This window comes from Salvelinus namaycush, chromosome 33 (genome assembly GCF_016432855.1).
Source record: "Salvelinus namaycush isolate Seneca chromosome 33, SaNama_1.0, whole genome shotgun sequence".
NCBI classification, from domain to species: Eukaryota; Metazoa; Chordata; class Actinopteri; order Salmoniformes; family Salmonidae; genus Salvelinus; species Salvelinus namaycush.
Genome location: NC_052339.1, coordinates 11194389 through 11219004, shown reverse-complemented (window position 1 = coordinate 11219004; position 24616 = coordinate 11194389). Strand labels below are relative to the sequence as shown.

Here is a 24616-nt window from a genome sequence, read left to right as displayed (position 1 = left end):
CAGCTAAATAGGGGGATCATGTTAGCTCTATTCATTACATTTCTATCTGCTTGCAACGGTCTGAATGTTTCACCTCACTGAATACACCCCAGAAGGGAATCTGACTGATCTCTCCAGGCGGCGAGTTTTATTAGGAGCTGGATTCAATCCGTATCGCAAGAAGTATTGAGGAAGATCCGCGTTATTGCTCGATTGAAATTTAAAGGTGTTGTTCCTCCGTTTGCGGAGACTGCATTCACGGTAAATTCTGCATATGTCCCTAAGGGCGGGATTCAATCCGAAACCGCACTATAGTGCATTTGACATTTAAAGGTAATTTCCAATTCAGCCGACATCTGCAGTGTTTACCTGAAATACGATCTCCGCAAACTTTAACAGCCGCATTGTCTCCAAACACGATCGGATTGATTGCTGGCCTAAAGCTTTATTATGCAAGCAAATACATGAAGAAATAGATGATCAAACCAGGGGGATGTAGTTGATGAATTTTATTGTGAGATGGGGAGTCATAGAAAAAACAAACAAAAACTATCACTATAAAAATGATCATGGATTAAAACAAGTACATATAAAAGAGGTTGTGGCCTTGACGTAGTATACATACAAAGTAACAAATTGGCACAAATAAAACACAGAAAATGTCAATATTATTTTGGCTTGGCAAAAGGACAGGTTCATGGTTACGGGTCATCCTTCAATACAACAGCACACTCATGCTATTAGACATACAGTTAGTTCTCAAAAAGTTTCAGTAGCTTCATATTAAAGTGGGCAAAAGGTAAAAACTAACATGAGAATGAATGGATTTAGAAAGGTAACATGTTCCAATTTCAGGCTTGTGGGGTGTGTTGACAACTTTACATGTGTTTTCGTTCTAAAACATACTCCAAAATGCCAGAGCTTTTTTTTTTTAGTTCCCACCTTTGTTGTAGTCAGCTTACATTTGAAATGATTTTCATACTAAAATATATTATTGTATTAATACAAACTACAGTATTGTACACTACATTGTGTAATAAATAACTATAAAGAAATATAAAATAAAAAAAATACACATAAATATAAAATGTTTCTATAACTAAACAGATAACCCATATCATTGGGAATGGGAAAAATACTGCCTTTTCTGAAAACATACAGTACACACATTTTAACATGAACATACAAAACAATCCAACAACAAAACAACAAAATAATACTGACAGGTAAAAAATATTGTCTGAATAACCATTATGGGATCATATTTGCCTACTTTTGTTACCTGAAGAGAGCGCAAGCGTTTCACAAGTGTTAAACAAGTGCACTGGAATTGGACTGGGGGAAATTATACATTTCAAGGCAGGAAATATTTCAAAATCATGTTTCGCCGTTCCGTTAAAACATTGTAAGTCCTTTTAGTCTTTGATTGCTCTGATTATAAAAGAGGCAGATCTTTTATCTCAAATATGTAATTCATGTCTAAATTATAATTCATGGTAACGCTATAATCTACAACATCAGGACAAGTGGTAGTGAGCCAAAATCAACAGGATATCGGCTGAAAGAGTTGACATGTTTGAGCTGCTATCAAATCTGGGCCTCGACACAACCTGACAACAGCTGCTAAGGAAAAACAGCAGTATTCAATGGCACTTTTGATACGCATCATGTCTTCTTGTTTTGCATAAGGCTGGGAGTGGGAATAGGATTCAGGGGCAAATGATCTGACGATTTGTTCTTCTTTCTTATTCTGCTTGATCTGATTCTGTACATGTAACACTGATGATAACAGATTGATGAAATGAACAAACGAACGAACAGAACATTTTAGAACAATGTATCAATGCAGACTCCTTCGATACTCCCCCTTGTCTTCTTCTTCATCTATAAGGTAATCAACTACTGGAATATCATCATGGATGAACTCATCTCACAATCGTTTTCTTCTTTAAGGCTCACAATCCATGTACAACAAAAGGTATGCTAACATCCCCAGCTAACATGCTGATGATGTATACTGTAAGTCTAGTGCCATAACACTGAAGGGTAGACAACACAACTGTTAGTGCCGTAAGTAAACCAAGCCACTTGTAGTGCACAGGATCTTTTTTCCTTCAACTTAATAAAATACTGATCTTTTTTTGTTCATTGGCAATAAAAAGATATAGAAATCTCTCCTAACTGTACAGGTTTTTAAAGGTTAAAATATGAGGGATAAAATTAGTAACACTGATAAAAAGAAATGACCCAAGGTTGATTTAGTAATAAAACATCTAAAACGTGTCGGCTCTAGCTTCCAAAGTCCGTATAATGCATTTTTTGTTGTTAAAATTTGTGTTTTAGTTTTTTACAAATACATTTTCTAACACTGAAAATGTTTCTCCTCCTGTGGAAAAAGCCACTAGTATTTTTTCAGGCACACCTGGATTCATACACAGTAGTGAACTGAAATGCAGCGTCCGTCAGAGCAATCCAAACTTTAGCTCTCTATCCTCTCCCCCAATGTCATGGGGAAAAAAGATCCTTCCATATCATTAAGGAAGAAGCACGGGTCTGGTATCTCCCTGTTTTAATTCGGATCACCTTTCTCTCCTGTCGGTGTCTGGTTCTTGTCTTCTGAAACAGTGTTCCTGTTTGTTTCACCTTCATTCTCTTTCATGACCTCGCTTTCCTCCGCCGCCCTCGACCCTGACTCTTCCTTGTCCTCCGAGGTCAATCCTTTCTCTGTGTCCATTGTCTCCTCCTTCTCAGACAGCTCCTCCTTCTCAGACAGCTCCTCCTCCACCTGCTCCTCAGCCTGTTCCTTCTCACCTTCATGTTCCTCCTCTTTCTCCCTGTTCTCCTGTACCTCCTCTTGCCTTGTGTCTGCCTTTTTCCCTGTAACCTCCTCTTCCTCCTGCTCCTCCTTTACTTCAACCCCCACTACCCCCTCTTCTTCTCCTTCCTCCCCTTCACCCCCCACCACTACTCTCTCCACTCCCTGCTCTTCCTCATTCTCTCCCTCCTCTCGACCAGTGTCTTCTTCCTTCTCCCCCTCCGCCTCGTCCTCCTCGTCCCCTCCCTCGTCTCCTATCCGCACCACCTGTATATCATCCATATCCAGAACTCTGTCTGGATCCCCCTCCACCTCCTCCCCTGCCGCTGTCTCCATGTCCTCCTCCTCTCCCTCCTCCTCGCTCTCCTCCTCGTCCTCCCTGGTGCTGCTCCCTCGCTCGTCAGAGTCCAGGTGGGAGGAGGTGGGCCTGCTGTCTGACTGCTCCTGCTGCTCCCCTCCGAGGCCCAGGGCCAACCCCACAGGGCTCTCCATCTCCTCCTCCAGCACCTCCTCCCCTATACCTCCCTGACTTCCTTCCTGCGCCTCTTTCTTGCAATAGGAGTAACGGTGGTTCATGTGCTGGGAGTAGGAGCCCGAGTGAGAGAAGCGCTTGCCACACTTGTCGCACTGGTAGGGCTTCTCTCCAGAGTGGAGACGCATGTGTTCTATCAAGTGGTGCTTGTGTTTGAAGGCCTTCCTGCAGATACCGCACTCGTGGGGTCGCTTGCCTGTAGCACGGGAGAAAATAAACAGTCAATAAAAAGGTATCTGAAACAGAGTGATAAAACATTCAGGCTCAGGATTATTGTTGAGTGAAATCACAGAGTAACACCGTATGGGCTTGTAACAGGGGTTGCACCCTCCTTGAAAAATACAGGTCAAACTGTTGTAATTCCCCAGACTGTTGTGCTCGTGAAATGGTTTGGATTATTGCGCCAAAGGTCGGTGAAACCCATATTATTTATTATCACGTATCCATGGTAAATATTGCAAACAACGCAACAAAAAACAGGACAAAGTGAATTTGGATGTAAAAACGGTGGTTCTACGGCAGTTATCAAAGTCATAAAGACAGAACGCCTCAGAGTGGGTTGACCTGTGCTTGGCCACAACACTACCCATGTTCTCATTTAAAATTACTAACAGAGCTCTGATGCAACATCCCTTCAACATTTCATACCGGAAGGTAATGTGGTTGGCAGGGGGAGTTCTGGTGGAGTGCGTGTGTGTGTTTATTGGGTAATAGCTGCTGGAATGGTGGTGTCCACCGCCCTTCTGCAATATACTGAAAATTTCCCCCTTCAGTTTCACTTCGCCTCATGTTTTCCTGAGGTCTCTCTGGGGAGGTGCAGTGAGGCTGATGTTCAGTAGGTATGAAATGGAAGAAAACCGTCTAAAATGGGGAGGTACTATGTGAGCATTTTATTTTTCAGTTGCAAAGCGATTCGCTGCATGTTGCACCCTAAAGAACACGACCCAGGTCTGATTGATCTAGTCCCTGATGTACCTGTGTGTTCGTATTTATGTCGGAGCAGAGAGCTGCTCTTCTGGAAGATCTTGTCACACAGGTCGCAGGCGTACATCCCACTCTCCGTTTTCCTCATTTTCTTCCTGGAAGGGGCAGAGTCTGAGTCGTTCAGCTCTTCCATGGTGGACACGCCCTCTGAGCTGGTGTCCTGACGCTCCTCCTGAACAACAAATATCAATACATGAGAACATATAATTATATAATTTATAACGTATTATGTCAGATCTAATATGTGTGGATATATGTAATATAATGTTTACTGTTTTTAAGTATCAATTGTAACAGTAGTACAGTAATACAGTTATAGAGAGGCCAGGAGAAGTGTCATTCTCGGATTATAACGGTTAACAATATGTGCAAGACAATAATACAGGCAATTTAGAGATGGAAGTGATTTGGTGGAGGTGTTTTTTTGGTTTGTCATTCTGTTTCTCAAGGAAAACAAATCAAATCAAATGTTATTTGTCACATGCGCCGAATACAACAGGTGTAGACCTTAAATCAAATCAAATCAAATTTATTTATATAGCCCTTCGTACATCAGCTGATATCTCAAAGTGCTGTACAGAAACCCAGCCTAAAACCCCAAACAGCAAGAAATGCAGGTGTAGAAGCACGGTGGCTAGGAAAAACTCCCTAGAAAGGCCAAAACCTAGGAAGAAACCTAGAGAGGAACCAGGCTATGAGGGGTGGCCAGTCCTCTTCTGGCTGTACAGTGAAATGCTTACTTACGAGCCCCTAACCAACAATACAGTAAAAAAAAAAAAAAGTTTTTAAATACGGATGAGAATAAGAAATAAAAGTAACAAGTAATTAAAGAGCAGCAGTAAAATAACAATAGCGAGACTATATACAGGGGGGGTACCGATACAGAGTCAATGTGCGGGGGCACCGGTTAGTTGAGGCAATATGTACATGTGGGTAGAGTTATTAAAGTGACTATGCATAGATGATAACAACAGAGAGTAGCAGTGGTTTAAAAGAGGGGGGGGCAATGCAAATAGTCTGGGTAGTCATTTGATTAGGTGTTCAGGAGTCTTATGGCTTGGGGGTAGAAGCTGTTTAGAAGCCTAGACTTGGCGCTCCGATACCGCATACCTTGTGGTAGCAGAGAGAACAGTCTATGACTATGGTGGCTGGAGTCTTTGACAATTTTTAGGGCCTTCCTCTGACACCGCTTGGTATAGAGGTCCTGGATGGCAGGGAGCTTGGCCCCAGTGATGTACTGGGCCGTTTGCACTACCCTCTGTAGTGCCTTGCGCTCGGAGGCCGAGCAGTTGCCATTCCAGGCTGTGATGGTGCAGCTGTAGAACCTTTTGAGGATCTGAGGACTCATGCCAAATCTTTCCAGTCTCCTGAGGGGGAATAGGTTTTGTCGTGTCCAAGGAACTTGAAGCTCTCAACCTACTCCACTGCAGCCCCGTTGATGAGAATGAGGGCGTGCTCGGTCCTCTTTTTCCTGTAGTCCACAATCATCTCCTTTGTCTTGATCACGTTGAGGGAGAGGTTGTTGTCCTGGCACCACACGCCCAGGTCTCTTACCTCCTCCCTGTAGGCTGTCTCGTCGTTGTCGGTGATCAGGCCTACCACTGTTGTGTCATCAGCAAACTTAATGATGGTGTTGGAGTCATATCTGGCCGTGCAGTCATGATTGAACAGGGAGTACAAGAGGGGGCTGAGCACACACCCCTGAGGGGCCCTTGTGTTGAGGATCAGCGTGGCAGATGTGTTGTTGCCTACCCTTACCACCTGGGGGCGGCACGTCAGGATGTCCAGGATCCAGTTGCAGAGGGAGGTGTTTAGTCCCAGGGTCCTTAGCTTATTGATGAGTTTTGAGGGCACTATGTTGTTGAACGCTGAGCTGTAGTCAATGAATAGCATTCTCACATAGGTGTTCCTTTTGTCCAGGTGAGAAAGGGCAGTGCGGAGTGCAATAGAGATTAGAGGTCGACCGATTAATCGGAATGGCCGATTAATTAGGGCCGATTTCAAGTTTTCATAACAATCGGAAATCGGTATTTTTGTGCACCGATTTGCCGATTAAAAAAATATACCTTTATTTAACTAGGCAAGTCAGTTAAGAACACATTCTTATTTTCAATGACGGCCTAGGAACGGTGGGTTAACTGCCTTGTTCAGGGGCAGAACGACAGATTTTCACCTTGTCAGCTCGGGGGATCCAATCTTGCAACCTTACAGTTAACTAGTCCAACGCAATAACGACCTGCCTCTCTTTCGTTGCACTCCACAAGGTGACTGCCTGTTACGCGAATGCAGTAAAGCCAAGGTAAGTTGCTAGCTAGCATTAAACTTATCTTATAAAAAACAATCAATCATAACCACTAGTTAACTATACATGGTTGATGATATTAATACTTATTATCTAGCGTGTCCTGCGTTGCATATAATCTGACTGAGCATACAAGCATCTAAGTATCTGACTGAGCGGTGGTAGGCAGAAGCAGGCGCGTAAACATTCATTCAAACAGCACTTTCTTGCGTTTTGCCAGCAGCTCTTTGTTGTGCGTCAAGCATTGCGCTGTTTATGACTTCAAGCCTATCAACTCCCGAGATTAGGCTGGTGTAACCGAAGTGAAATGGCTAGCTAGTTAGCGTGCGCTAATAGCGTTTCAAACGTCACTCGCTCTGAGCCTTCTAGTAGTTGTTCCCCTTGCTCTGCATGGGTAACGCTGCTTCGATGGTGGCTGTTGTCGTTGTGTTGCTGGTTCGAGCCCAGGGAGGAGCGAGGAGAGGGACGGAAGCTATACTGTTACACTTGCAATACTAAAGTGCCTATAAGAACATCCAATAGTCAAAGGTTAATGAAATACAAATGGTATAGAGGGAAATAGTCCTATAATTCCTATAATAACTACAACCTAAAACTTCTTACCTGGGAATATTGAAGACTCATGTTAAAAGGAACCACCAGCTTTCATATGTTCTCATGTTCTGAGCAAGGAACTGAAACGTTAGCTTTCTTACATAGCACATATTGCACTTTTACTTTCTTCTCCAACACTTTGTTTTTGCATTATTTAAACCAAATTGAACATGTTTCATTATTTACTTGAGGCTAAATTGATTTTATTGATGTATTATATTAAGTTAAAATAAGTGTTCATTCAGTATTGTTGTAATTGTCATTATTACAAATATATTTTTTTTAATCGTCCGATTAATCGGTATCGACTTTTTTGGTCCTCCAATAATCGGTATCGGCGTTGAAAAATCAAAATCGGTCGACCTCTAATAGAGATTGCGTCATGTGTGGATCTGTTGGGGCGATATGCAAATTGGAGTGGATCTAAGGTTTCTGGGATAATGGTGTTGATGTGAGCCATGAGCAGCCTTTCAAAGCACTTCATGGCTACAGACGTGAGTGCTACGGCATGTCATGAAGTGATGGTGTAAGTTGACTAATACCACCTTCTTTCTATAGCTCTCAAGGTACCATAACCTCATCAGAACCAAACAGCTAGTAACACTTTTTATTGGCTGAGTGAAAATCATCGTGTTGACCCTGAAAACCAGTCATCCCCATCATCATGACTCATCAATGGTGAGTAAAAACCCCTCAGAAACACCCTTTACTGTGCCCATCCCTTCCTGGGTGTAGGTTGCATATGGATGTGTCCCAAATGGCACCCTATTCCCTTTATAGTGCACTACCTTTGACTAGGGCCCATAGTGACCTCTGGTCAAAAGTAGTGCACCACAAAAGGTAGAGCCGGGATGATACCAGTATCATAATCATTTTCCCATGGCAACAATGACAACACGAAGCAGACCAAACTCGTCAGGTATCGTCATCTCCCTAATATAGAGAATAAGGTGCCATTCCGGACGCATACTACAACTGAGTATTCAACACTGAGACACTGAGAGAGAGAGAGGAAGTACAGCACAGTAGCATCAACATCGTTAAGGAACTGATATATAATACCTATACGTACAGCGAGGGCTTTTAACAAGGCATGCTCTATGCCAGTCCACTTAACAGGAAAGCATAATACAACAACAAAAAATCAATGGTGAGACAGGAGGCTGGGCCTTTAAACAGATTCCTACCAATCAATAGGTCTCTACAGTAAGTGCTGCCTCATGTCTTCTGGCTCGGTGACTGCAGCAGCTTAGTGCTGGGCTGGGGGAGTGATGGCTCTTCTATCCATCATTATGGATCATTAAGTGGCCTGGCTCTTACTTCTAATACTACTGCATGAGAGTCTTTTGGCAGAATTTAGAATGGCACTTTCTGTATAAAATGCATCCGGGATGTGTTAGACATTTTTAAAACAGTTTGACACTAATACTTTAACTAATTTCACATTTTGAACATTCACATATCATGAGCCACAATAACTGTGTTGGCAGTATACTATAGCTTGAAACCCAATTTAATTTTATTCCACCTCTCTCTCCGTCTTTCACCCAAGAGCGAGGGAAGAGAGGAGCGCTAGAACTCCTCCCTTGAGTACTCCGGTCCACCTTTAACCCTCCCCCTCCCAGCGCTGAAGCTAAACAGTTCATCACAGGAGACAAAGACAGCGGTGCCAAAATACCACCGCCTCCACCCAGAGCTACAGGAGAGAAACTCATTCAGCTGAGACTGAGGAGAGTTCCCATATCTCCAGCTCAATAGGTGGAGCTTAACCTTCTCAGTATGGCTAAATTGCAGTGGGCCAGATCCAAGAGAACTGAAGCACTAAAGGGGCTATAGACGCTGAAGTGTTGAGGGAGGCATCTGTCCTAGGCCTTGCTATTTTACTCAAAGCAGATGAAACAGGTAGAATGAGATATAGGAGGAATGATTATACTGAGAACTTCCTATTCTTCCAGTACCTCGTCCCTCACTACACATGAGCCAAGTCAGTCAGAGAGGAACAAACAGCAACATACTGTTCGGAGAGACTAGGCAAGAAAACATGATTTTCAGTACCGCACCTGCAATACCAATCATGCTCGACTGTTTTCATGTAGTTTTCTCTCTAACTGGCAAAACAAATTCCCATAGTACACTCTTCGGGGAAAAAAATGCCATCTAGAACCTAAAAGGGTTCATCGGCTGTCCCCATAGGAGAACCCTTTGGAGAACCCTTTTTGATTCCAGGTAGAACCCTTTTGAGTTCCATGTAGAACCCTATACACAGAGGGTTTTTCATGGAACCCAAGAGTTCTACCTGGAACCAAATAGGTTCTACCTGGAATCAAAAAGGGTTCTCCTATGGGGACAGCCGAAGAAACCTTTTGGAACCCTTTTATCTATGTGTAGTCATACAGACACAGCAGATGCTTTTCTTGCAACTGACTTGAAAAGAGCATCTGCTAGGCCTTTGTTATTGACCAAAATGTAAATGTAAACTGTGCCGCTGCTTTGACCTTGGGGGGTCCAGGCTGGGTTCACAGTAGGCTGGTGAGGGGAGGACAGCTCATAACAATGTCTGGAATGGAGTAAATGGAACGGTATCAAGAACATGGAAACGCTGTGTTAAAGTAAAGTAAGTAAGTGGCCTTACACAAGCCTTGGCTTTTGCGAGCCGGAATGGCTAACGTGAGGCTGTGTTTGATACCGTTCCATTTATTCCATTCCAGCCTATTTGAGCCCATCCTCCCACATTAAGGTGCCACCAGCCGCCTGTGGCTGGGTTACTGAAAAGCACATTGTGACAACTGTTGCTGTGAAAAAGGCCTATATAAATACATTTGAATGATTGATTGATTAACCAACCTTGATGCCGTTGACCTGCAGTGTGGTCTTCTCCTGTGTCTCTGTCCCTGCAGGGCTGTTGGCTGTAGCTGTAGTGGTATAGGTATAGGCCAGCTGTGGGATGAGGATAGTCTGGTTGTTACTGGTGGTAACTGCCCGGAGGCAGGGCATGCCTGCACGGCCCTGGTCAGTGATGGCATAAATGGTCCCGCTGGGCAGCTGAGTGGTCATGATACTGATGGGGTTGGCACTTTGTGGGCTGGCGGTGTACAGGGACACAGGTTGACCAGTCACGTGGTGGCCAGCGGCGCGAGCGAGCGGAAGTTCTTTCTTTGTTGTGCAAGTCTTCGTCAAGTTCAGGGGTTCGTCCTGATGGGAGTAAACAGCGGCGTGGTAAGTGGCGGCGGCTGCGGCCTCCTCTCGGGTGGGCTTTGGTAGCGACAGGTCCAGAGGGCCATCAGTGCTGTCCGAGGAGGAGGGTTTGGCTGGGACGGGCCCCCCGGCGGTCAGGTTTAGTGGTGTGGGGGAGGCTGGGGAGCGCATGGAGCCGTTGACCTCAGCCGGAGTGGCCTCGGCTGGGCCGGACTGCATCATGGTGGGACCCTCTGTGTCCTGCTCCGATCTTACCTTAGGGGACACAACTGTGGCCCCAGGACTCTCAGACAAGGGTCCCTCTTCCTCAGACGGAGGTGTCGGAGCTCCTAGTGAAACCTGACTGCTCTGCATCTTGTCGAACCACTTCTTGACCACGTCGGTGGGCAGGCTGACTGAATCTGAGATCTTGCTGAGCTCCTCCTTGGTTGGCTCAGCGTTTAAGGCGAAGTAGGCCTTGAGGAGGGACAGGAGGTTCTTGGGCTGGTTCCCGACCCCCTTGGACAGTAACGAGGCGATGGCCGACTCTGATTTGTCCCCATTGATCTTGAGGCCTGAGGCTTTCTTACAGTGCTCGAGTACGTGGAGCACGTCCAGACCACCGGGGCAGTCGTCACAGAGCAGACAGGTCTTAGTGGTCTCCTCCCCCTCCTCCTTCTCGTTTTCCTCTTCCATCTTCTCCTCTTTGCTCCTGGGGGGCCTGCTGAGTGTCAGGTCCTCTGGGAGTCTCTGCTGGGCCTTGCTGCAGGGCTCTATGACAGCCTCGGCCAGGGGCTGGCCTGGCATTGTAGCCAGGGTCTGAGGTTCCTTCTTCAGGTTCTGGGCAGTGAGCTGGGTCTGGCTGGGATCGAGGCTGTAGTTGATGATGATCTTGGTGGCGTTGCCGTCCTGACCGATGATGGGCAGACTGATGGCTGAGATGAGCTGCTGGTGAGGAACCCCCGTCGCCCCTGTGCCGGTCCCCGCTGCCTTGGCGTTGTTCTCCAACATCTGTCTGATCATGTTACCGTCCACCGCCACCTTCAAGATGAAGATGATAATGGTTTGTTCATTGTTCAACAAATAATTGTACAAATAGCAACAAGCAGCTCTTTACAAGTATTTCATGAATTGTAAGTTGTATTTCAACTGATGATGCAGACAATTACATTGATGGAAGCTACAATCTATTTGCAATATTAAAGCTGATCTACCCCCTTAAAAAAAAAGTTGCATTTGAACTACAATTAAATTATTAAATACATAGTACCCTTTAGTCCTATTACAAGTTTACAAATCACCTTCAAGATGTTCTGCAGGTCTGCCAGGTTGATGCTGATGGGAGATACCAGACCCATGGTGGGGAGCATCACAGCCTGCACCGCACCCTGCAGGGGGGCCGTGGCACCCCCGTTTAACACCCCTCCTCCATGACCATTTCCTCCCGTCGTTGCTGGAGACAACACCATGGCCTTGTACTCATAGTCAACTGGCTCGCTCTTGATCTGATTGAGGGGTAGTTGCTCCTGTAAAGGTTTATCCCAGATCTGTGTGCGTGTGGTGGAGGAGGGCGAGGCGGGCATGGCTGGGGACGGGCACTGGGACGCCTTGGCGCTGGGCCGGGGGCGGCCGTTGACTGCCGAGATCACGCTGATGCACTTCTTACTGCTGATGTGGGAACTGTAGGAGCCCGAGTGGGAGAAACGCTTCTTACAGTTGGAGCACTCGTACGGCTTCTCTCCTGTAGAGACAGACGGCCATGCACAGACAACACACACACACATGACCTCCATTAGGAACAGAGCTAAATGAATCAATCTCCTCGGGGAAAAAGGGACTAATGCATTTCAATGACGCTTAAAGGCTGAGGATAATGGGTCCATTGGGAAATACTCTCTAGTTGTTGGCCGGAGCCGCCAAAAGAAACACAATTATGTCACATTAGGACGAAGCACAATGCTCCAAAACACAATCAAGGACACATGAATACACAGAGTTACTAAACATAAATATTTGTTGGATGGAGGCAGAAACATCGGTGCGGATGGTGTGGCCAATAGAAACTCACGTCTACAATTACCCCAACCTTTTTTCCACATAACAAAATACACACGCACGTTCATAAACACACACGCGCACATGCGCACACACACACACACACGTGGACACACACTCACACACTGAGGGGTCCACTCACCGCTGTGGATGCGTAGGTGCTCCTTCAGGTGGTGCTTGTACTTAAATGCTTTTTCACATTCGGTGCAGTTGAATTTGCGGTTGCCCCCCGACTGCGTCACGTGCCTCTGTCAGACAAAGGAAGAGAGGGTGAGGGGGATGGTCAGTTCACTTCAGTCACACACTCATGGAAACAGGCACTTTGTGCTACTTTCAATTCATGAAACAACCGCTTTAAACAATGGCTAAAAACAATGGTTAAATACCAGGATATTAAATTTATCATGGATGTGATCAACACTGAGCACATGCCATGAGCCTACTTTCCCACTTCCTGGGTTTCGGACACGAAGTTCACATCACCTTTTATCTACACTCGTAGAAAAAATGGTTCCAAAAGGGTTCTTTGGCTGTCCCCATAGGATAACCCTTTTTTGGTTCCAGGTAGAACCCTTTTGAGTTCTATGTAGAACCTGTAGAACCTTCTATAGAAAGGGTTCTACATAGAACCCAGAATGGTTCTAGCTGGAAGCAAAAAGGGTTCTTCAAAGGGTTATCCTATGGGGACAGCTGAATAACCCTTTAAGGTTCTAGATAGCACCTTTTTTTCTAAGAGTGTACACTGTAAAAAATAAAAAATACAATTGGTAACATAATAACCTGTAAGTTTTTTTTTTCTTCAAATGTTTAATTTAACCTTTATTTAACTAGGCAAGTTAGTTAAGAACAAATTCTTATTTACAATGATGGCCTACCCCGGCCAAACCCAGACTACGCTGGCCAATTGTGCGCCGCCCTATGGGACTCCCAATCCCAATGTTTTTGTCGCAATGCTTTGCTTTATCTTGGCCAGGTCGCAGTTGTAAATGAGAACTTGTTCTCAACTGGCCTACCTGGTTAAATAGAGGTTGGGGAAAAAATTAAATAAAATCACAGCCAGATGTGATGCAGCCTGGATTCAAACCAGGGACTGCAGTGACACCTCTTGCACTGAGATGTAGTGTCTTAGACCTCTGCGCCACTCAGGAGCCCCCTAAATTACTGTAAAGAATTATGTTACCGTAAGTTTCTTTGGAATTTACGGTAACAATGTACTTTTTTTTTACCATAACTTACAGGTAACTGTCTGTCAGTAAATTACTGTAAAAACAACCGTTTTTTTAAAGAGTGTACATAATCTATACTACACACTACGCAGTGCTGTAGCTAGTAGTTAACAAACAGCAGGTATAGTTGTGAATCTATCTATAAGTGTTATGTATAGGGTTGTGTCTATAAGTACCTGGTCTCTACCAGCTTTGTGGGCCGTCATGTGTCTCTCCAGCTGTGTGCGGTAGGCAAAAGTGTAGCTGCACTGGGAGCAGCTGAAGTTGTCCTCGCTCTTCTCGTGGCGCAGCTTGATGTGCTCCTTCAGGGACGTGTAACGCTTGTAGCCGCGGGAGCAGTAGGGACAGGTGAGGAGCTGGGAGAACGCATCCGGAGTGCCTGGTGGGGGGGGAGTAGAGAGACGGGGAGGGAGGGAGCATGTGAGTGGGTGTGGAGAGGTCTGTAGACTAATCAGAGGGTCAATAGAGAGTAAGGATTCTTTGATGTGGTTGATTGACAGACAGACACAGGAGTTCTGGACTGCTGTTTCACCCATTTCACCCGGTACTGACCGATCCTCTGTTAAGACTAACAGGGGTCTGTAAACACTAACTACATGACAGATGCTGCAACATACTCTCACCTGCTGGCTGGATACGGTTGGTTATTCATTAGTAACGTAACAGGTGTCACAACACTCCTGCTCTCGGAGTCGGAAAAGTGCACTCAACGGCCCTAGTTTACATGAGTAACATGACTAGTCTGTGTCTTTACAATATTGGAATTCAAGGCCTATATCTTAAAAAAAAAAAAAAACACCCATTGGTTTCAAATGAATGCCCAGACGTTGGATAAAAGGCGTCTGGAAACACGGTAGAACACGGTGAGAAGACATCATGCACACCTAGCTCCAGGTCCCCAGGGTTGTTATGCTCCACTGGGTCCCACACAGGTAAAGTATTACCTGTTAACAGGTAATGTATTAAACCTCCCTGCTGGCCAGGTGAACCTCTCAGGATGTGAACACACACACACATTATCTCTCTCTCTCTCTCTCTCTCTCACACACACACACACACACACACACACACACACACACACACACACACACACACACACACACACACACACACACACACACACACACACACACACACACACACACACACACATTATCACCCAGGTAGGTACTAGTGACTCATCACTCACACAGACGTGTTGCTATTTGCTGTTTTTCCTCCTGTGAGGCTGACAGGTAACAGCCAAAAGCCCTTAACTCATAAAGAGCCCAGTGTGTGTCCATTTACAGCAGAGAGAGTGTTTGTGTTAATGGATGGGGGGGGGGGGTTAACACCTTCAGAGGAAGAGACGGAAGCCAGAACAACACAAGGTTTTTCCTGGAGGCATAAAACCTGCAGTCCCAGAGGTGGAGGCGTTGTGTGTAAAACCTGCAGTCCCAGAGGTGGAGGCGTTGTGTGTAAAGCGCTATTGTGTAGAGTCCACATTTGGGAGGTAGGGGTAGATTTTATTTTATTTTTTTTGTGCACTGCTCTTGCTCTGCTGTGCTTAGTTCCGACCTGGGATGCTATGCGTGTGAGTGGAATCCTCTGGCTAATCAGTTAAATGATGTATCAATCAATTAACTACCAGTGAGAAAAGAAAACCAGTACTTTGGCCCTGTACAGCGTCGAACAGTGGAGAGTAGATGCACAGGTGGTGTGAGTGTTTGTACGTACCGTTCTCGTCATGTCCGCTGGCCTCTGGCGTCCCTTGGCGTGGCTCGTCCTCCGGCGCTTCTGGGTAAATGACGGCCGTGTCTCCCTGCTGCAGCATCTCTTCCACCAGAGCATCCGTCCTGCCATCGTCCTCCCCGTCTGAACCACACTCCTCCCTCGCTGTAACCCACAGAGACAGGACGACTGTTTACACGAGGACATGAGGAAAGGACATCAAGGACCTCTCCATTGTTCTAAGACCTCACCATTGTAATACATCATTTTATCATGTTCCTTCTATCTAAAAAATATGATTCTTAATTAGAACTGTGACCTCCAACCAGACACACAGGTAAGTCAGTACAGTCTAATGCACCCCCCAGAACCAACCAATCCCCATAGCTCCTAAATCCCCAGGCCTGCATAAACCTCTGGATAAGAAATAACAACTTTCCCACTGTGGTGCCTAATATCCCAATACCCCAGTAAATGAGATCCGTTATCAGGGAGCATGTTCTCTCCTCCGCATCACATCAGATGCCGTCGCTCCACTAATGAGGGCTAATTAAGGAGCTGTAGGCAGCAGTGTAACCTGAGGACACAGTTAGGAAATGAAAAGCTTCCGTCTCTCTGCCTCACTTCCTGGAGCACATACAGCAACAATGTACAGTGTGTCAGCAGTTTAAAAAAAAACACAACTACACCTAGCATCATTATTATTAAGTAGTATTATTATTATTAACCCTTAAAAACCAGTGAAAACAAGGGGGGGGGGGTTCTATTATCCTGTTTGAGCGAAGGAAGTGAGAGGATGATGGTGATGATGAAACACCTAACAACAACGTTGACCTCCCTAAAGAGATAAAGCATTATGCAACCGTTTAATTTACTGAGCAGACGCTGTAGGCCGGGGGAATTGTATTCCCCTGCTAGTTTCTTCAGGGTTGAGGTTGTTCTGTGAGTGTGAAGGGCTGTAAAGGTCTGACAGTGAGACCCAGCTGTGTGTTGCTGTGTCAGATGGGAGCAATGAGAACTTGTACGCTCCGTGATTCAGCAAGCCCGGCAGGCCCAGTAAATTCCAACAGCTCTCCTCCTGCAGGGCCCAGCCCTCTCCTGACGCTCTCCTGTGCATTATAACAGCGATGAGACACGGTGAGAAATGGACGGTTCCACTACACGGAACACACATCCCCACGCCAACCACGCGGTACACACACAGTTACTGGTTACCATGGTGATTAAATACTTTCAGCGGAACCACCCCCATCCTGCTGCCTCACATCAAAGAAGGGAGAGGAAGGAGAAGGAGAAGGAGAGAGAGTGAAAGGGAATGTGAATGAAAGAGACTGGCCAACACAGTGTATGTATGAGAGAGAGAGAGAGCGAGAGAGAGAGCTCTGCGCCAGGTGCTGAGAAAGTCAGATTGCAGGATTATATGCATCCTCAGTATAGAATGGAGGGATGGAGGGGGCAGAAACAGATGAGAGCCTCCTAACTCTCACATTAAGCCACAGCTTTACTTCCCATGACCTCAGTGGAACCATCTCTCTCTCTCAACCATTCAGGAACGTCTTAACAGCTCTTCACTGAGATGGATTTTGAAGATTTCCACTTTCATTTAATAACATGACGCAGCTAAATAACAGCCTGTTTACCCAATCACACACGTTTTTGTTGCTGTGTCTACAGTTACCTGATCCCTGCCTCACTCTGGCTCTCAGAATGATGTAGCAGCCCTCCAACACACACAGCTACCCCGGGAGACTGTGTGTGTGAGGTAGGGTCGCTCTGAGGGTCGGGACTTCCAGATCTCTGGTTGTTATGGTTAAGGCCCCCTCGCTGTCTCTCTAAATTAGAGCTGAAGGCTACATGGTTCAAAGCCAGTCAGGCAGTATATGAAAAGTGGCCAAACATCACTCTCAGACCGGTTGTGTGCTGACACATTGGACGTGAACGAACTGAAGCACGAGTGGAAAACCTGGACAGACTCTGGAGTTCTGACTAAACCCTAAAGAAGATTCATTCAAAATGCATTTTGTTATACATACCGTTCAACATCCAGCGTCAATCCTTGATGTAAAAACCCTCTAACCTTGTGCTTAAATAAAAAGTTAAATCCTCGCTTACAGCAGTATCCCATGTTCCTAACTTTACAAGACAACGACATCAGCATTTCCTGTCCTGGTTGAACTGGACTCACCTTTGACCCCTACTTCCTGTGGCCGTGCATCCTGCCCCTGTTAGGTACCCTCTATAAGGGAAGGAGAGGGGAGCCAACGTGTCTCAGAGATAAGCAGTTCCACAACAGAGAGTGAGTGATAGTCTCACATAGACCCAGTCCATTCAAATAATCTTGAAACAACAGGATGCAAGCCAGTGTGGTGGAACCTGGGATGAATGTGAGGTATATCCTATCTACGCTATACACTGAGTGTACAAAATATTAAGAACATCTTCCTATTATTGAGTTGCACTTCCTTTTGCCCTCAGAACAGCCTCAATTCATCTGGGCATGGACTACAAGGTGTCGAAATCATTCCACAGGGATGCTGGCCCATGTTGACTCTAATACTTCCCACAGTTGTGTCAAGTTGGCTGGATGTCCTTTGGGTGGTGGACCATTCTTGATACACATGGGAAACAATTACGCGTGAAAAACCCAGCAGCGTTGCAGTTCTTGACACGCTGGTACCTACTACCATACTCAAAGACACTTCAATCTTTTGTCTTGCCCATTCACCCCCTGAATGGCACACATACACAATCCACGTCTCAATTGTCTCAAGGCTTAAAAATCCTTCGTTAACCTGTTTGGGATGATTTAGTCAGTCACGATGGATCCACCACACAACTTTCCCAGCACTCTATCTGTCCGTCGGTTTCCCTTTCCTTTCCTGTTCTTCCAAGGTGTCTTAACTTGATGACTGAGGGTCCACTCATGACAAGCCCTACTGGAATGTATTATGACTCCTACTGTAGTATTCATCCTGAGTCAAGGCCCGTTCTAATGTACTACTGAGACTCATCTTCACGGGAAACTATTAGGTGATTGGCATCATACTGTGTATCGAATCCTGCGACGTGAGCAGGAAAAACTCTGGGGTTTATTATATAGTTATAGATGCCATGCCGTAGCAGATACATGCCGTGCCTATTAACACAGTAATCACACAGAGTGGAAAGAACCCTGCATAGTTCCACATGGCCAGTCAGTCAATACCTCCTTCCCCCTCCTCAGTCCTCAGTAACAATAATCATCCAGGTTGTTCACTGAGGTGGTTAAGGCAGTGTTTTACTTGTGGCGGTGCTGCAGTGGATATTCATTTAAAACTAAATGAGTAATGACAGCGAACAAGGGGCCGGTGATACCATATAATCAGGAAGAATGATTCAGGTAGATAGGGGGAAAACGGAAGGAGGGAGCGAGGGAGTGCAGCAGAGTGAAAACCACCCCTACGGTATGTTTCTCCTCACTTGGTCAGAGAACTGGCGTCAAGTCTTTCATTTGAGCGCCAGACAGCCAGAGTGACGGAAAGATTAGTGGGTGGCTGCAGTTTTCAATGGTTACGCTGACCTACAGTACAGAAAACTGTCTTAAAGGAAGAGGGCTGAGACTTGCATTATGTATAATCAGTTTAGTCCCTTAGCGCTGGCGTGTGAGAAAGGGAGAAAGAGAGAGAGAGAATTAGGAGGGAGAGAGAGAGAGATTATCATTAACAGAAGACTCGTACATTTCTTCAGTGAAAACAATGTACTGAGCGGTGTTGGGGGAAAAACATACGACATTATAAAATCCACATACACAAACACACACATTTCTTTCCACAGGGCCGTGGGGTGAGACAGGGATGCAGTTTGAGCCCCACTCTCTTCAACGAGCTGACAAGGTAAAAATCTGTCGTTCTGCCCCTGAACAAGTCAGTTAACCTACTGTTCCTAGGCCGTCATTGTAAATAAGAATTTGTTCTTAACTGACTTGCCGAGTTAAATAAAGGTAAAATATATATATATATATATATACACAGTTGAAGTCGAAAGTTTACATACACCTTAGCCAAATACATTTAAACTCAGTTTCTTACAATTCCTGACATTTAATCCTAGTAAAAATTCCCTGTTTTAGGTCAGTTAAGATCACCACTTTATTTTAAGAATGTGAAATGTCGGAATAATAGTAGAGAAAATGATTTATTTCAGCTGTTATTTCTTTCATCACATTCCCATTGGCTCAGACGTTTACATACACTCAATTAGTATTTGGTAGCATTGCCTTTAAATTGTTTAACTTGGGTCAAATGTTTCGGGTAGCCTGCCACAAGCTTCCCACAATAAGTTGGGTGAATTTTGGCCCATTCCTCTTGACAGAGCTGGTGTAACTGGGTCAGGTTTGTAGGCCTCCTTTCTCGCACACGCCTTTTCAGTTCTGCCAACAAATTTTCTATAGGATTGAGGTCAGGGCATTGTGATGGCCACTCCAATAACTTGACTTTGTTGTCCTTAAGCCATTTTGCCACAATTTTGGAAGTATTCTTGGGGTCATTGTCCATTTGGAAGACCCATTTGCGAACAAGCTTTCACTTCCTGTCTGATGTCTTGAGCTGTTGCTTCAATATATCCACATAATTTTCCTGCCTCATGATGCCATCTATTATATGAAGTGCACCAGTCCCTCCTGCAGCAAAGCACCCCCACAACATGATGATGCCACCCCCGTCACGGTTGGGATGGTGTTCTTCGGCTTGCAAGCCTCCCCCTTTTTCCTCCAAACATAATGATGGTCATTATGGCCAAACAATTCTACTTTTGTTTCATCAGACCAGAGGAAATTTCTCCATCTTTGTCTTCATGTGCAGTTGCAAACCGTAGTCTAGCTTTTTTATGGCAGTTTTGGAGCGGTGGCTTCTTCCTTGCTGAGCGGCCTTTCAGGTTATGTCGAAATAGGACTAGTTTTACTGTGAATATAGATACTTTTGTACCTACTTCCTCCAGCATCTTCACAAGGTCCTTTGCTGTTGTTCTGGGATTGATTTGCACTTTTCGCACCAAAGTACATTCATCTCTAGGAGACAGAAAACGTCTCCTTCCTGAGCGGTATGATGGCTGCGTGGTCCCATGGTGTTTATACTTGCGTACTATTGTTTGTACAGATGAACCTGGTACCTTCAGGGGTTTGGAAATTGCTCCCAAGGATGAACCAGACTTGTGGAGGTCAATTTTTTTCTCCTGAAGTCTTGGCTGATTTCTTTTGATTTTCCCATGATGTCAAGCAAAAAGGCACTGAGTTTGAAGGTAGGCCTTGAAATACATCCACAAATTGACCCAATTGGAGCTTCTAAAACCATGACATCATTTTCTGGAATTTTACAAGCTGTTTAAAGGCACAGTCAACTTAGTGTATGGAAACTTCTGACCCACTGGAATTGTGATACAGTGAATTATAAGTGAAATAATCTGTCTGTAAACAATTGTTGGAAAAATGACTTGTGTCATGCACAAAGAAGATGTCCTAACTGACTTGCCAACGCTATAGTTTGTTAACAAGAGATTTGTGGAGTGGTTGAAAAACAAGTTTTAATGACCCCAACCTCAGTGTATGTAAACTTCCGACTTCAACTGTGCATATATATATATATATATATATATATATATATATATATATATATATATATATATATATATATATATATATGAATTGGCGAGGGCACTAGAACAGTCTGTAGCACCCAGCCTCACTCTACTAGAATTTGAAGTAAAATGTCTACTGTTTGCTGATGATCTGGTGCTTCTGTCCCCAACCAAGGAGGGCCTGCGGCAGCACCTAGATCTTCTGCACATATTCTGTCATACCTGGGCCCTCTCAAAAAACCTCAGGAAGACAAAAATAACAGTGTTCCAAAAAATGTCCAGTTGCCAGGACCACAAATACAAATTCCATCTAGACACGGTTTCCCTAGAACACACAAAACTATACATACCTTGGCCTAAACATCAGCACCACAGGTAACTTCCACAAAGCTGTGAACGATCTGAGACACAATGCAAGATGGGCCTTCTATGCCATCAAAAGAAACATTAAATTTGACATACCAATTAGGATCTGGCAAAAAATACTTGAATCAGTTATAGAACCTATTGCCCTTCATGGTTGTGAAGTCTGTGGTCCGCTGGCCAACCATGAATTAACAAACTAGGACAAACACCAAATTGAGACTCTGCATACAGAATTCTGCAAAACTCCTCCATGTACAACGTAAAACAACAAATAATGCACACAGAGCAGAATTAGACCGATACCCGCTAATTATCAAAATCCAGAAAAGAGCTGTTAAAATCTACAACCACCTGAAAGGAAGCGATTCCCAAACCTTCCATAACAAAGCCATCACCTACAGAGAGATGAACCTGGAGAAGAGTCCCCTAAGCAAGCTGGTCCTGGGGCTCTGTTCACAAACACAAACAGAGCACCAGGACAGCAACACAATTAGACCCAACCAAATCATGAGAAAACAAAAAGATAATTACTTGACACAATGGAAGGAATCTACAAAAAAACTGATCAAACTAGAATTCTATTTGGCCCTAAACAGAGAGTACACAGCGGCAGAATACCTGACCACTGTGACTGACCCAAAATGAAGGAAAGCTTTGACTATGTACAGACTCAGTGAGCATAGCCTTGCTATTGAGAGAGGCCACCGTAGGCAGACCTGGCTCTCAAGAGGAGACAGGCTATGTGCACACTGCACACAAAATGAGGTGGAAACTGAGTTGCACTTCCTAACCTCCTACCATATTCCCTTCAGATTACACAGACCCACAAAGAATTTGAAAACAAATCCAATTTTGATAAACTCCCATATCTATTGGGTGAAATACCACAGTGTGCCATCACAGCAGCAATATTTGTGACCTGTTGCCACAAGAAAAAGGCAACCAGTGAAGAACAAACACCAATGTAAATATAACCCATATTTATGTTTATTTATTTTCTCTTTTGTACTTTAACTATTTGCACATCGTTTTAACACTGTATATAGATATAATATGACATTTGTAATGTCTCTATTCCTTTGTAACTTTTGTTTGTAATGTTTACTGTTCATTTTATATTGTTTATTTCACTTTTGTTTATTTTCTATTTCACTTGCTTTGGCAATGTAAACATAAGTTTCCCATGCCAATAAAGTCCTTTGAATTGAATTGAATTGTAATTGAGAAAGAGAGAGGAGGGAGAGGAGAGAGAAGGGAGAGGAGAGAGAGAGAGGAGGGAGAGGAGCGAGAGAGAGAGAGAGAGAGAGGAGGGAGAGAGGAGAGAGAGAGGAGAGAGAGAGGTGGGAGAGGAGAGAAAGAGAGTAGGGAGAGGAGAGAAAGAGGGAGAGAGCGATAATTAAGAGGGAGAGAAAGAGAGAGATAAGGGAGGGAGAAGGAAAGTGCCTGATCAGGCATGGACCTGGCCAGAAGCCAGCTCTCTTGGGCTTAGACCGTTTCAGTATAACTCATGCTTTTGAAGTGTTTAATGTTCTCATGACCTGGCCAAAACCAATGACATTATTCTTCCCAAACTTTCCCTTTAAGAGGGAGCGAGCAGATGGAGAGGGGTGGATATGGATTATGTTGATGAGAGTGATATGTCTGGGGAGTAGGTCAGTCAGGTCTGAGAGAGCTGTTGAGACCGTCAAACCTGTCTGCATCACAGGCAGTCCACATAAAATAATACACAAATCTGTTTTGTATTGAGAGCTAAACTGATGACCAAACTCATCTTTCCAACCCAATGTAATGAAGAACGCGCAGGTTGGCATTTATTGAGATGACTCATGTACTGGAGGCAGCTCTGCAGAGTGGTCACTAGCTGGCACAGCCACAAAGTAATACAAAAACCCTAACCTTAATCCTTGCCTTAACCACACTGGTAACCATAATGCCTAACCCTAACCTTAAATGAAGACCAAAAAGTAATTGTTTGTTTTCATGAATTTTTACAATATAGCCAATTCTGACTTTGCACCTGGCCCATCTAGCGGAAACAGATGAGTTCTGCCTCCAGGGCAAGACTCATGACAATAAACATCAACCTGAGAAAAACACACTGTTCTATAAGTATGTTTACATAGTCATATAAACACAACTCTGTCACGACATCAGTCCCTCCCACGTATTCCACTGGCTAACACACCGAGCCAACTGAACCAGTGTCATATAAGCAACAATCCAAACTAAATAGCCCTGTAAACGACATGTACCATTAAATAAACCTGTTACATTACATATACACTACACACTTGGCACAGGCCCTAGAACCATACACACACACACACACACACACACACACACACACACACACACACACACACACACACACACACACACACACACACACACACACACACACACACACACACACACACACACACACACACACACACACCATGAGCTAATGCTCCCTGCGAGATGGCCTTGGGGCGGCTGTTGAAATGTTAACATCCTTTAACACCTCACATTGTTGTGCTCTGGGACCTGACATCAGACCCTTCCCGCAGTGATGTCACTTGCAAGTGTAGCGGAGTGTGTGTAGGTGTGTGTGTCTGTATGTAGGATTGTGCGAGTGTGTGTGTGTATGTGCGTAAAGTAAAGCTCGGTTCAGTCACAGAGCCGTACAGGCCTCTAACGCCCACTAGCAACATACAGTTCTCAACGTGGCCTTTTGCCACTGGTCTATTTTAGTAAGTTGAAGGACTCTGCCCTGGTGGCATTGTCCTGCTTAAATATCAGGCTTCCTGTCTTAGTGTTAACCCTGCAGCCTGTAGTACCCATTTTCTTTCACTATCTCACAGTCACACACCGGCAGAGCCCGGTCAAGGTATTACGTTCACTGTAAAGGGGTTGCCATGATTTTGACAAGAGACAGAGGAGGCTCAGTGGCGTACAGTACACCAACTGTAATATACAGTGCCTTCAGAAAGTATTCACACCCCTTGACTCTTTCCACATTTTGAATTTAAAATGGATTCAACTGGCCTACACACAACACCCCATAATGTCAAAGTGGAATTATGTTAAAAGAATGTTGTTCAAATTAATAAAAAAATGAAAAGCTGAAATATCTTGAGCCAATAAGTATTCAACCCCCCCTTTGTTATGGCAAGCCTAAATACGTTCAGGAGTAAAAATGTGCTTAACAAGTCACATAATAAGTTGCATGGACTCACTCTGTGTGCAATAATAGGGTTTAACATGATTTTTGGATGACTACCTTCTCT

At 44.6% G+C, this 24616-nt stretch overlaps 1 protein-coding gene across 1 annotated transcript in view; it reads right to left on the bottom strand.

The window, feature by feature from the left end:
- Positions 1-473: 473 nt before the first annotated feature.
- The window catches only part of LOC120027788 (zinc finger E-box-binding homeobox 1-like), a 73004-nt gene continuing 48861 nt past the window's right edge, over positions 474-24616 (bottom strand). Inside the window, exons 3-9 of the mRNA XM_038972814.1 lie at positions 15378-15536; positions 13838-14040; positions 12578-12683; positions 11682-12121; positions 10051-11421; positions 4302-4482; positions 474-3522 (exon numbers count right to left, since the gene is read on the bottom strand). Of these exons, the coding sequence (XP_038828742.1) occupies positions 2549-3522; positions 4302-4482; positions 10051-11421; positions 11682-12121; positions 12578-12683; positions 13838-14040; positions 15378-15536 (3434 nt within the window). The 3' untranslated portion in view covers positions 474-2548. The remainder of the gene's footprint in view (positions 3523-4301; positions 4483-10050; positions 11422-11681; positions 12122-12577; positions 12684-13837; positions 14041-15377; positions 15537-24616) is intronic.